The 13,846-nt window shown below is 38.0% G+C and overlaps 1 protein-coding gene across 8 annotated transcripts in view; it reads right to left on the bottom strand.

Annotated features, from left to right (window-relative positions):
- Positions 1-13,846, bottom strand: part of SYT16 (synaptotagmin 16) — a 328,233-nt gene that overhangs the window by 72,720 nt on the left and 241,667 nt on the right. Inside the window, exon 1 of one of the 8 annotated variants that reach the window (XM_063715591.1) lies at positions 3,752-5,288. The exons of the other annotated variants lie outside the window; for them this stretch is intronic. Coding sequence (XP_063571661.1) covers positions 3,752-3,854 — 103 coding nt within the window. The 5' untranslated portion in view covers positions 3,855-5,288. Of the gene's footprint in view, positions 1-3,751; positions 5,289-13,846 lie in introns of those variants that run through there. 8 annotated transcript variants of the gene reach the window in all.

Raw genomic sequence — 13,846 nt, 5'->3', positions numbered from 1 at the left:
CCTTATGCTCACAGTTTGCATAACTCATATTTTTTAATTCTTTCATTTTCAACCCGTCTGTGTTTATATTTAATGTATGCTTCTTATAGCTATAATACAGTTGGGTCTTGCTTTTTTCTTCATTTTGACAATCTGTACTTTCAAATGAGATATTTATTTAATTTGCATTTAATGTATGAACATTGTTGGGTTTAGGTATGTCATTTTGCTGTTTGTTTTCTATTTGTTGCATCTGTTTTTTCATCTTCAGTTGCTCTTACTACTTTATGTATGTGTTAATAACCTCTTTGCTTAGAATTCAATTTTAATTTCTCTATTAAGTTCTTTGGCTATACCTATTTGCATTTTCTTCTGTCAACAGTTGTTCTAGGGATTAGGTCCTAAGTGAATCACAGTCTATTTTAAGACAGTGTTATATCAATTTACAAAATTTACACGTTGCATTATACAATATTATACCACTCTACAATGATTTGTACTTTGCAACAGTATAAATAATTTACCTCCCCTCTCCTTTGTGTTACTGTCCTCTCATATTTAACTTCACAGTTTATCAACCCCACAATGCAATATTGTATCTTTTATTATCTCTGTACCTTGACATACAGTTGATCATAATGACATGCACTTGAAAAGAGTGTTCTGCAGTTTTGGGATATAGAGTTCAATAAATATCAAATAGTACCAATCGCTACACAACTCTTATAGAAAGAAGAGAAAGAAAGAACATTTCTCAACCCATTTTATGAGGCCAGCATAATCCTAATATAAACACCTTCTAACAAAGACATCACAAGTATAGAAAATCATATGCCAATATCTCTTATGATTATAGTCATAAAAAATCCTCAGCAATATATTAAAAAAAGAAATCCAATAATGTATTTAAAGGATTATATATTATGACCACATAAGGTTTACCCTACAAAGGCAAGGTTGGTTTAAGACACTAAAGTTGATGCAATTCACCAAATTAACACAATAAAAAAGAAAAATCAAATAATCATCTCAATACATACAGAAAACAATGCTGACAGAATTTATTGTCAATTTCTGATAAAAAAAAATTTCACCATCCTATGGATATTTCTCAATCTTGAAAGAAAAGGAGTGAAGGGAATCTACTAAAACTCTATAGCTAAAATCAACTGCGAGAATTACTTAGTGAATTTGGCAAGGTCATTATATAAAAATCAATTCTATTTTTATATTCTAGTAATAAATTACAAGTGAAATTTTTTAAAAATTCCATTTAGAAAAAGCATCAAAATGCACTAATACTTAGAGATAAATTTAACAAAAGGCATTCAAAACTTTTACACTAAAAGCAATAAAACATTACTGAGAGAGAATAGAGGACTCAATATTGTTAAGATGCTAATTTCCCTCAACCAGTATAATGATTTAATGCAATCCAAACAGATATTTTTTGTCATATTTGACAAGTAGACTCTAAAGTGTTTAAGAAAACATAAAGGACCTAGAGTAGTCAAAATAATTTTTGAGAAGAACAAAGTAGGGGGATCCACCTATCTGATTTTAAGACTTATTACATAGCTACATTAAATCAAGACAACTTGCTATTGGCAAAAGGATAGATCCATAAATCAATGAAGCAGAATAGAGAGTCCAGAAATAGTGCCACACAAGTATGGTCTATTATTTTTTCACAACAGTGCCAACGTAATTCAATATTAAAGTCTTTTCAAAAACTGATGCTTAAGCATATGGGTATCTATTTGGGAAAAGAAACATCAACCCTACTATCTCACATTGAGTGTGTGTGTATGTGTATATGTATACATATACACATATATATGATTTTGATTAATTTATGTATGTAGCTATACATATATGTAAATTAATCCTAAATCTAACTGTAAAACTTTAAACTGTATAACACCCAAGGAAAAACTTCAGAGCAATCTTTTGTGACCTTAGGATATACAAAAACATTAACCATACCAGAAAAAAATTGCTAAGTTGGACTCCATCAAAATTAAAAACTTTTGCTCTTTGAACAATGTCATTTACAAAAAGGCAAACCATAGGCTGAGGGAAAATAAAGGGCTTCTATCTAGAATTTATAAAGACCCTTCACAACTCATAAATAACACAACCAACAAAATTAAGAAATCCAGACACTTCATAAATTAATGTGTACAAATGGCCTATAAACAAATGAAAGATGCTCCACATCAGTGACCATCAGGGTAAGACACAGTAAAACCACATGAGATACCAATAAACTGAGGGCAGTTTTTAAAAATCTTTTCTTTTTTTAACTTTTAAATTCAGGGGTACATGTGCAGGTTTGTTACATAGGTAAACTTGTGTCATGGGTTTTTTTTGTACAGATTATTTTATCACCCGGATATGAAGCCTAGTACCCATTAGTTATTTTTCCCGATCCTCTCCCTCCTCCCACCCTCCACCTTCCCAAAGGTTCCAGTGTCTGTTGTTCCCCTCTATGTGTCCATGTGTTCTCACCATTTAGCTCCTGCTTATAAGTGAGAACATGTGGTATTTGATTTTCTGCTCCTGTGTTAGTTTGCTAAGGATAATGGCCTCCAGCTCCATCCATGTCCCAGCAAAGGACATGATCTCATTCTTTTCTATGGCTGCATAATATTCCAGGGTGCATATATGCCACATTTTCTTTATCTAGTCTACCACTGATGGACATGTAGGCTGATTCCATGTCTTTGCTATCGACAAAATTTTAAAAACCTGAACATATCAAAGTCAAGGAAGCAAAGCATCTGGAGCCCTCATACACTCCTGGTGAAAATGTAAAATGATAAAACTACTTTTGAACACTATTTGGCAGTTTCTTAAGAATTTAGGCCAGGCATGGTGGCTCATGCCTGTAATCCCAGCACTTTGGGAGGCCAAGGCGGGCAGATCAACTAAGATCAGAGGTCAAGACCAGCCTGGCCAGCATGGTGAAACCCCATCTCTACTAAAAAATACAAAAATTAGCTGGGCATGGTGACACATGCCTGTAATCCCAGCTACTCAGGAGGCTGAGGCAGGAGAATCACTCACAGGAGAACCTGGGAGGCGGAGGTTGCAGTGAGCCGAGATTGCACCACTACACTCCAGCCTGGGTGACAGAGCAAGACTCTTCTCAAAAAAAAAAAGAATTTAAACATAACATACATTTGACCATATAACCTAGCCACCCACTTCCAGATATTTTCCCAAGAAAAACAAAGACACATGTTCACACAAAGACTTACAAATGTTCATAGAAGCTTCATGTGTAATAGTCAAAATCTGGAAGCAAACCAAAAGCCTGGCAACACATGAACAGATAAACAAATTGTGGTATATAAATACAATGAAACATTACTCAGGAATCAAAAGGAAGGAACTATTTATACCTGCAACAACATGAATGAATCTCAAAAGCATTAAACTAGTGGGAAAAAAGGTGAAAAGAATGTGCATTATGTAACTCCATTTATATAATAATCTAAAAATTCAAAATAATATATAGTGACAGAAAACAGATCCTTGGTTGCCTGGGGTGGGGTTAGAGAGAGAGATGGATTACAAAGAGGCAGGAGGAAATTTTTGGAGTGATGTAAATATATGTTTTCTTGACTGTGGTATTTGTTTCACAAGTACAATATGTCAAAACTCATCAACTTGTGTACTTTATGGGCAGTTTATTGTACTTCAAGTGTGCCTCAATGGAGTTTTTTTAAGTGGCTTAAAAGAAATCTATATCTTATAGCAGCCTTACCTCTTTCCATTGCGAGACCCAGAGGATCTCCGCTTGGTGACTCAAATATTCCCAGCATTAAGTCATTTCTGTGCAGTTGAGAAAGCTCAAATCCATAAGTCATGAACCAATAAGTACTTGTCTTCCTGCTCTAAACCTAGGAAAGAAGCCCGAGTACCCATGAAATGTTGCATTTCTCTACTCCCCACTGTATTTACCTCGGAAGTTCTTCTGGCATTCCTATTTCTATTGTGAGTTCCTAGACAAGCCTTTAAATCCAGCCCAGAGCTTACTTGTCTGACCCCACCCCCATGTCTCTAGTTATTGGACCCTCTTCCCTGTCCCAACAGCCACGAACTAAGGTCAAACCCAATTAACTCTGAATACAGACAATGATACTACAACCTGGGGCCTTCTGGTGCCATATTCAGCCCATTATATTTATGCCCATGAGAAAAAGTGTTTACCTATTGTGATGGTTAATATTGAGTGTCAACTTGATTGGACTGAAGGATGCAAAGTATTGTTCCTAGGTATATCTGTGAGGGTGTTGCCAAAGGAGATTAACATTTGAGTCAGTGAACTGGGAAAGGCAGACCTACCCTCAATCTGGGTGGGAACCATCTAATCAGCTTCCACCATGGCCAGAATAAAAAGCAGGCAGAAGAACGTGGAAAAAGTAGACTGGCTGAGTCTTCTGGCCTCCATCTTTCTCCCACACTTAATGCTTCCTTCCCTTGAACATCGGACTCCAAGTTCTTCAGCTTTGGGACTCTTGGACTTTCAACCACAGACTGAGGCTGCACTGTCGGCTTCACCACTTTTGAGGTTTTGGGACTCGGACTGGCTTCCTTGCTCCTCACCTTGCAGATAGCCTATTGCAGAACTTTACCTTGTGATCATGTGAGCCAATACTTCTTAATAAACTCCCCTTTATATATCCATCCATCCTATTTGCTTTGTTCCTCTAGAGGACCCTGACTAATACACCAATATCAGCCCCAAGTTGTCCTTGCATCTTTGAGCAGGGATTTGTGTTGCTGATTATTCACCTAAGGGATCCACCCTATATCAAGGGCTCCTCTAGCCTCTTTGAGGCTTATTTTCTTTCCCCACCAGACCAAACCCATCAAAGATAAAAGAAGAGCCATGATGAAAGTACTGAGAGGTAGGGTGATTGGTTCTGACTGCAGGGATCACAAAACCCTCACCATAGGTAGTATTCTAAACAGATCCATATCTGTAGTCAGATTCACTGGGCCCTCGTTTCTCACTGCAAGGGCTCTCTCAAGTAACGATGTTTTCTGAACATTTGGCTTTGATGATTACTCTAAGCTGTTTCATCACTGCAACAAGATTCACCTAGACAAAAGCAAGTGTGAAACTGTCAGCCTCTCTGACTCTTCTAAGCTCTGCTCTCTCATTTGTATGCCTCCTACAAGGGAATTGCTTGATAGGACCCAAGTGTTGTGTTGTTTCCCTACTATGGTGGCATTTGCATACAAATTAATGGCCAAGACTGTAATTTACTCTGCTGAGAACTGAGGTGGCCTGATAATTAAATTTCTGCACATGCAGAGAAAACACAAAACCAAACGGTTGTTCTTGCTTTCTTTCCCCAAACCCCCAATATTTCTCTATCACTCCAATGAATCCTTACAAGAAAATGTTGAGTCAACATTTTAATCTGCAAATTCTCTGATTAGAAAGATTTTTTTTTTTAATCTCAAGCCATAGATTCTAAAATGAAGGGCCTGGGATGTGTAAACAGGCTGAAAAAGATCATGAATGGCTCTTGCAATTTTCAGGTGTTGTGAGTTTCCAGCTTTCTAGCTGTTCAGTTCATTTACTAGTCTTCCCATCCCATGCTGTAAATCATCCTCAAGGCAATTTCTAAAGTTATTCTTTTATCTCACAGTACAGCCAAGTCAAGCTACAGAGACAATTTCTATAAGGCAGTTACAAACTCTCCTCAGCATCGACTCTATAATGAATATATCCAAATATATCACAACTGAAAATAAATAGACTGAATATTAAGAATAGACTCACTGGCCAGGCACAGTGGCTCACATCTGTAATCCCAGCCCTTTGGGAGGCCAAGGCAGGCACATCACCTGAGTCCGGGAGTCTGAAACCAGCCTAGGCAACATGAGGAAACTGTGCCTCTACAAAAAAATACAAAAATTAGCTGAACGTGGTGGCATGCACCTGTAGTCCCAGCTACTAGTAAGGCTGAGGTGGGAGGATCGCTTGAGCCTGGGAGATTGAGGCTGCAGTGAGCCATGATCATGCCACTGCACTCCAGCCTGGATGACAGAGTGAGACCCTATCTCAAAAAAAAAAAAAAAACAAAACTCACTTAACTAAGTAACAGCTTTTTTAAAAGCCATATTCCAAAAAAAAAATCATACAACCTGTAGATCAGATATTTGGTGGTGGTGTGCTTATGCTAGAGTAGCAGCCCCCAAATGATTCCCTGATAAAATCTAATAGTAAATAACTTTTCTCCATTTGCAAAAAGAAAAATGGAAAAGGTTTTCTAAATGTTCACTTCTCCCCCTAATACTTCTATGCTGTGGATGCCTGTTATCACACACATGCTAACAAGAATAAGCAGGTAATAAAACAAATGAATATTAACAAAGAAACTTGGAAATAGCTAATCATGTTTCTTTCTCCAGCTTGCTTTGTCATGGATATGCACATTCATGGCTGTGACTGTTAAATGGCTTCCATAATCCAGTCATATTTTCCACTGGTAAAATGGTTCCTGATTCATGATGAAAATAAATCCATTAAAGTTTCATGGGGTTCCACAAAAAGCACCTCGACTTTTTAGGCATTCAACCACCTAAAAACAAGCCTGGCACCATTGAACAAAAAATTGCCCTAGGTATAATAATGCCTTTTGTTCCATTCATTTTCATAATTGTCATACAGAGTTTAGTTCACCTTCTATTATTTTTCTTATTTACATTTTCTAATTAGGTTTATGTAGTCGTGACTCCCCTAACATTTCTGAGGAATTTGCAGTCGTAATTCTTACTTCTCTAGTCTCTGCCCTTAGCGTCTATTATACTATTAAGAATAAAGCACATGCTTCAATAGTGAATGCACAAAGGAATTTAAAAATTAGTACAATACTGTATTAGGGTTCTGCAGAGAAATAGAATCAATAGGATATAAATGTGTGTAGAAAGATTTGTTGTAAAAGATGAGCTTATGCAATCATGGGAGCTGAGAAGTGCCAAGGTCTGCAGTCAGCATGCTGGAAACCCAAGAAAGCCAGTGATGTAGTTTCAGTCTGACTTTGAAGGTCTGAGAACCAGGGGAACCAATAGCATAAGTTCCAGTCAGAGTCCAGACACTTAAGAATCAGGACAGCCGATGATGTAAGTTTCAGTCTGAGGGCAGGAGAAGGCTCATGTCCTTGAGAAAGGATCCCCTTTCCTCTACTGTCCAAAAAACGTCTTTTTCATTTCCATCTGAGACTTCATCAGAATGGACTTTACTGTCCACATTCCTACCAACAATCTGGACATGATTATTTACATATTCTCTTGGAAGATGGGAGTTTTCTCTAGAGCTCTCCTCTTTTTTGAGCCCTTACCAGAATCACTTTTAAAAGTTCCTTCATGACAATTTTGGCATCTTCTAGGATGTACTTCAAAACCCTTCCAGCCTCTACCCATTACCCGGTTCCAAAGCTGCCTTCACATTTGTAGATACTTATTACAGCAGCACCCCACACTGCTCAGAACCAATTTATGTCTTTCATGCTGCTATAAAAAAGTATCATAGACTGAGTGATTTATAAACAGCAGACATTTATTTCTTATAGTTCTTGAGGCTAGAAGTCTGAAATCGGGATGCCAGCATGCTCAGGCTCTGGTGAGGGCCCTCTTCTGGGCTGCAGACAGCTGACTTCCCTTTTTATCCTCACATGACAGAAAGAGAGCTCACTAACTCCCTTGCCTTTTCTTATCAAGGCACTAATCCCATTCATGAGGGCTCCACCTCCATGACCTAATTACTTCCCAAAGACTCTACTAAGTACCAACCCATCAGGATTAGGGTTTTAACAAATGAGTGTTTTGGGGGGATGTAAACATTTAGTGCATAACACCCCACAAACACACAGAAGATAATACATTAGAGGGATTAAACTAGGTTAAGGAAGGATGGAAAATAATCAAAGAATACATAGTAATCTCATGCATATGTGGAAGATTTACAAAAATTAGCCCTGTATCAGGCCATGAGCACAGAAGCTTCAGAGCTACAATTAGACCACATTCTAATTTCAACACCGTTAGAAATAAAAGTCTCTTAAAAATTATAAAAATGCTTTTGGAAACCAGAAACCACATTTTTAAATAATTGATGGGTCAAAGAAGAAGCCCTAATTGGAATGATAAAATATTTATAACTGAAAACTAATGAACACATCACATATCATACATTTGTGGGGTATAGTTAAAGTAGTACTTAAAGGAAATTCATGGATTGATTTAATGCACATATTGGAAAGCAAAAAAAGATTGAAAAATTAGTATGATAAATGGTCAACTTAAGATGTTATCAACCAGCAGTTTAAACCAAAGCAAAATACAAGGAAGAACTATAAAAGATAAAAGCAGGTATTAATAAAAATATTAATATAAAGAAAACATAACAAAAGCAGAGAACATAAACACTGCATTTTTTTAAAATGTCTCCCAGGCTGGAGTGCACAGCTCACTGCAGCCTCAACCACCCAGGCTCAAGGGATCCTCCCCACTCAGCCTCCCAAGGAACTGAGACTACAGGTGTGTGCCACCACACCCAGCTGATTTTCTAATTTTTTATGAAGACAGAGTTTCACCAGTTGCCCAGGCTGATCTCAAACTCCTGGGCTTGGGTGATCCACCTGCCTCGGCCTCCCAAAGTGCTAGGAATACAGCCACCATGCCCAGCCAAAAACTGCATGTTTTAACGATAAGCCACTAACAAGATCGATTGAGATATAAGACTATATATACAGTGAACCTTTAAAAATCCGAAGAGAAAAAAATAAATTTAAGCAACTAAGCAATTTTAAAAAGAAAAATATAAAACATATAGACCAATAACCATTACAGAAATAATATTTAGAAAAAATTCCAAAAGACTTATCACACCCAGATGGTTTTATACACCTTTTTCCAACCTTCAAAGACTAGATGACTGCTCTTTTATATAAGCTGTTTTAGAAGGAAAAACTTCCCATATAATTATATGAGAATAATGTAAACTCAAGGAAGGTAATTTATATAGTAGCTCATCTCACTTATGATCCTAGTAGCAAATATCCTAAACTACATAGCAGCAAACAAAATTTATTTATTTATTTATTTTTTTTAGACAGAGTCTCACTCTGTCACCCAGGCTGGAATGCAATGGCGCAATCTTGGCTCACTGCAACCTCCGCCTCCCAGGTTCAAGCGATTCTCCTGCCTCAGCCTCCTGAGTAGCTGGGATTACAAGTACGTGTCACCATGCCTGGCTAATTTTTGTATTTTTAGTAGAGATGGGGTTTCACCATGTTGGCCAGGCTGGTCTCGAATTCCTTACCTCGTGATCCACCCACCTCGGCCTCCCAAAGTGCTAGAATTACAGGTGTGAGCCACCACACCGGCCACAAAATTTATAAGGTATTAAAAATAGTTGTCCTTAGTATATGCAGAAGATTGGTTCTAAGACATAACCCCCACATATGCTTATCAGCACTTACTCAAGTCCAGCAGTTAGCCCAGCAGAACGCACAAAGACTTGGAACCAACCCAAATGCCCATCAATGATAGACAGGATAAAGAAAATGTGGCACATATACACAATGGAATACCACACAGCCATAAAAAAGAATGAGTTCATATTCTTTGCAGGGACATGGATGAAGCTAGAAACCATTATTCTCAGCAAACTAACACAGGAACAGAAAACCAAACATGATGGGTTGATGGGTGCAGCAAACCACCATGGCATGTGTATACCTATGTAACAAACCTGCACATTCTGCACATGTATCCCAGAACTTAAAGTAAAATTAAAAGAAAAAAAGAAAAGTCAACCCTTTATATAGGCAAGTTTTGAATCCCAGGAATACTGTAATTTCTCTTTCCTTTCCTATTTTTTTTTTCAAAGACAGGGTGTTGCTCTGTCACTCAGGCTGGACTGCAGTGGTACAATCATAGCTCACTGCAGCCTCAAACTTCCGGGATCAAATGATCCTCCCTCCTCAGCCTCCAAGTTGTGTATTTTTGATCCATGTGTGATTGAAAAAGACCCCCATAAAAATGGAACTGTGAAGTTCAAATCTATGTTATTCAAGGGTCAGTGGTACATTAAGAATAAGAGCCTACAGCATAGGCCAGGAATGGTGGTTCATGCCTGTAATCCCAGCACTTTGAGAGGCCGAGGTAGGAGGATTGCTTGAGGCCAGGAGTTCTAAACTAGCCTGGGTAACATAGCAAGATTCTATCTCTACAAAAAGAGTTTATAGCAGTCATGCAAAGAAGTTTAAGTATCATGAAAGTCTCTTAAATATAATTAATCTCATTGACAGGTTAGGGATGAAAAACATAATCATCTCAATAGATGTGGAAAATCAATTTTAAAAATTTCAACATCAAGGCTGGGCACGGTGGCTTATGCCTGTAATCCCAGCACTTTGGGAGACCAAGGCAGGCAGATCACGAAGTCAAGAGATCGAGACCATCCTGGCTAACATGGTGAAACCCCGTCTCTACTAAAAACACAAAAAATTAGCTGGGCATGGTGGTGGGCGCCTGTAGTCCCAGCTACTCAGGAGGCTGAGGCAGGAGAATGCTGTGAACCCAGGAGGCGGAGCTTGCAGTGAGCCGAGATTGCACCACTGCACTCCAGCCTGGGTGACAGAGAAAGACTCCATCTCAAAAAAAAGAAAAGAAAGAAAAATTTCAACATCCATTCCTGATTTTTTAAAAAAGAAAGTCTTAAAAAACTAGGAATAGAAGATAACTTTCTCGACCTGAGACAGAAAATCTATCAAGCATCACAGTCAATAGCGAAACTTTAGCATTCCTCAGAGATAATTCAAGACAAGAATACTTATTCTCATCACTTCCTTTTGAGGGGGTACTGGAGGTCTTAGAAGTACTATAAGACAAGAAAAATAAATGAAGTACATGAATTGGAAAGCAAGAAATAAAATTTCAAAAATAGAACTTTCTATGTTAAAAAAAAAAAAGAGAGAGAAACCACAGGCAACCTTTAAAACTATTAAGAATTTATCAAGGACACTTCTGTTTCTGATCAAGATGGAATAACAAGTACCGAATTTACCGCCACATAGACATAAAACAGGCAAAGATGGGGGCATAAACAATGGTTGTCAAGATACTGAACTCTAGTAAACAAAAAACAGGGATTCCTGAGAGGTGAGAAATGCGAAAGGTAAGTCCTATGACTGTTCAAGCTGGCTCGCTACAGAAAATTACCAGGCCACAGCTCAGAGGAGAGGACTCAAGATAAGGCTGGTGGTTTCCCTAATTTGAGAAGATGGAGTTAGATGTCCAGGGAGGTCAAGGATGTAAGAGCTCACAGAAACAGTATTAAAGAGGAAAGCTGCCAAGAGAAAGAACTCCAGAGATATACAGTATGTGAGTGTTTAGCTGAATACTGATCAATACATGCATGTGAGGATTCAGAATCATGGAAAGAACCACTTGAAATGATTGGCAGGAACAGTACCCAGGGCTCACTGAGAGCCACGAATAATGCCTGTTCCAACTAGAATGGAAACCTCATTATTAACAGTGCACAGGGTAAACTCTTCAGAAAGATTTGGCCTCGGTAATGAGAAACAATCAGCCCCAGGTAGACCATTGCTTTAGCCCTTCCTAACAAAACTTAAAGCAAGATCTGAAATGATTGAAGAGCCACTGTATAACTTAACAACATCCTGGAACAAAGCTCAAAAATATTTATATGTATCTTGCACGCAAAGGTAAAATTCACAACGTGTGATATTCAATCAAAAATTTTGGGGCTGGGCTTGGTGGCTCACACCTATAATCCTAGCACTTTGGGAGGCCGAGATGGGAGGATCACTTGAGGCCAGGAGTTAAAAACCAGCCTGGGCAACATAGCAAGATCCCACCCCCCCAAAAAAAAGGAAAAGAAAAAAAATTTTAGGGATGCAGAAAAGAAAATATACCCGTAATGAGGGGGAAAGTCAATCAATTGACATGGAGCTAGAAATTACACAGAGAATAATTAGTAAGAAAGGACAGTTTATATTACTATATTCCATATATTCAACAAACTAGACAAAAGATTGAACCTGATAGGTAAAGAGAAGAAAGATTCAAATGAAACTTATAGAGATGAAAATTAAACACTGTAAAATATACTGATTGGGACTGATGGCAGATTTGGTCAATGCAGAATAAAAGACTAGTGAGCTTGAAAACAGCAATAGAAACCATCCAAAATGAAACACAGAGAAAAATAATCAACGTAAGAAACATGAAGAAAGCACCAGTGAGCTGTGGGACAATTTCAGGTAGCACAATACATATGTAATGGGAAACCCTGAAGGAGAGAGGGGGCAGAAAAAAAAATCTAAAAAATAATGGCCCATATGGTGAAACCCCATCTTCACTAAAAATATAAAAAGTTAGCTGGGCGTGGTGGCACTCACCTGTAGACCCAGCTACTCAGGAGGCTGAGGCAGGACAATTGCTTGAACCCGGGAGGCAGAGGTTGCAGTGAGCTGAGATCACGCCACTGCACTCCAGCCCAGCTGACAGAGCAAGACTCCATCTCAAAAAAACCAACAAAAAAAAATGGCCCAGAGTTTTCTGTATTTGATGAAAATTATAAGCCCACCAACTCAACAGGCTCAACACAGTCTAAGTCTGAGAAAAATGGTGAAAACTCCATCAAGGCATATAATACATTCCTTAAAATCAGTTAAAACTAGCCAGGAACAGAAGACAAAGACTGAACACTAATGCAAACTATGGGCTTTAGTTAATAAGTGTGATGGTTAACACTGAGTGTCAACTTGATTGAAGGATGCACAGTATTGTTTGTGGGTGTGTTTGTGAGGGTGCTGCCAAAGGAGATTAACATTTGAGTCAGTGGAGTGGGAAAGGCAGACCTACTGTTAATCTGGGTGGGCACAATCGAATCAGAACAAAAAGCAGGCAGAAGAACATGAAAAGGCTAGACAGGCCTAGCTTCCCAAACTACATCTTTCTCCCATGCCGGATGCTTCCTGCCCTTGAACATCGGACTCCAAGTTCTTCAACTTTCGAACTCAGACTGGCTTCCTTGCTCCTCAGCTTGCAGATGGCCTATTGTGGGACCTTGTGATTGTGTGAGTTAATACTCATTAATAAACTCCCCTTTATATATACATCTATCCTCTTAGTTCTGTCCCTCTAGAGAACCCTAATTCAATAAGGTACCAATATCAGTTCATCAATTGTAAGAAACGTACCACACCAATCTAAGATGTTAACAGGCGAAACAAGGCAGGAAGAGGTAAGAGTATATGGGACCTCTTGGTACTTTCTGCTCTCTATTTCCATAAACCAAAAATTGCTCTAAAAATAATCTATTTTTTAAAAGTAGTTAGAGGAAAAAGAGATGTTTCATATACAGAGGAACATGGATAAGGATGACAGCAGAATTCTTATTTTAAAATCTCACTGTGAAACAATATTTCTTAAATGCAGAAAGAAAAAAACTGACAGAATTCTATACTTAGACAAAATATCTTTCAAAAACGAAGGCAAAATACACTTTTCAGAAAGAATTCATCACTGTCAGACCTGCAAAACAAAAAATGTTAAAGTGAGTCCTGCAAGCAAAAGAAAAATACCAAATATAAATCTGGATCTATGCACCTGAAATCACTATGTGGATAAATACATAAAGATTTAGGTTCTTACTATTTAAACCTCTTTTTGAAATGTCCCAATTGTACATATGTGTTGTGGCAGGCAGATGTTAACTTTGACCTTCTAGCATCTTTCTCTCTTTTTTAGTAACAATATCTTGATTTTTTTTTTAGAAAACCACTCCTCTCCATATCTTCATGAGGTT

This window comes from Pongo abelii, chromosome 15 (genome assembly GCF_028885655.2).
Source record: "Pongo abelii isolate AG06213 chromosome 15, NHGRI_mPonAbe1-v2.0_pri, whole genome shotgun sequence".
NCBI lineage: Eukaryota > Metazoa > Chordata > Mammalia > Primates > Hominidae > Pongo > Pongo abelii.
This window is presented reverse-complemented; position numbering and strand designations above follow the sequence as displayed.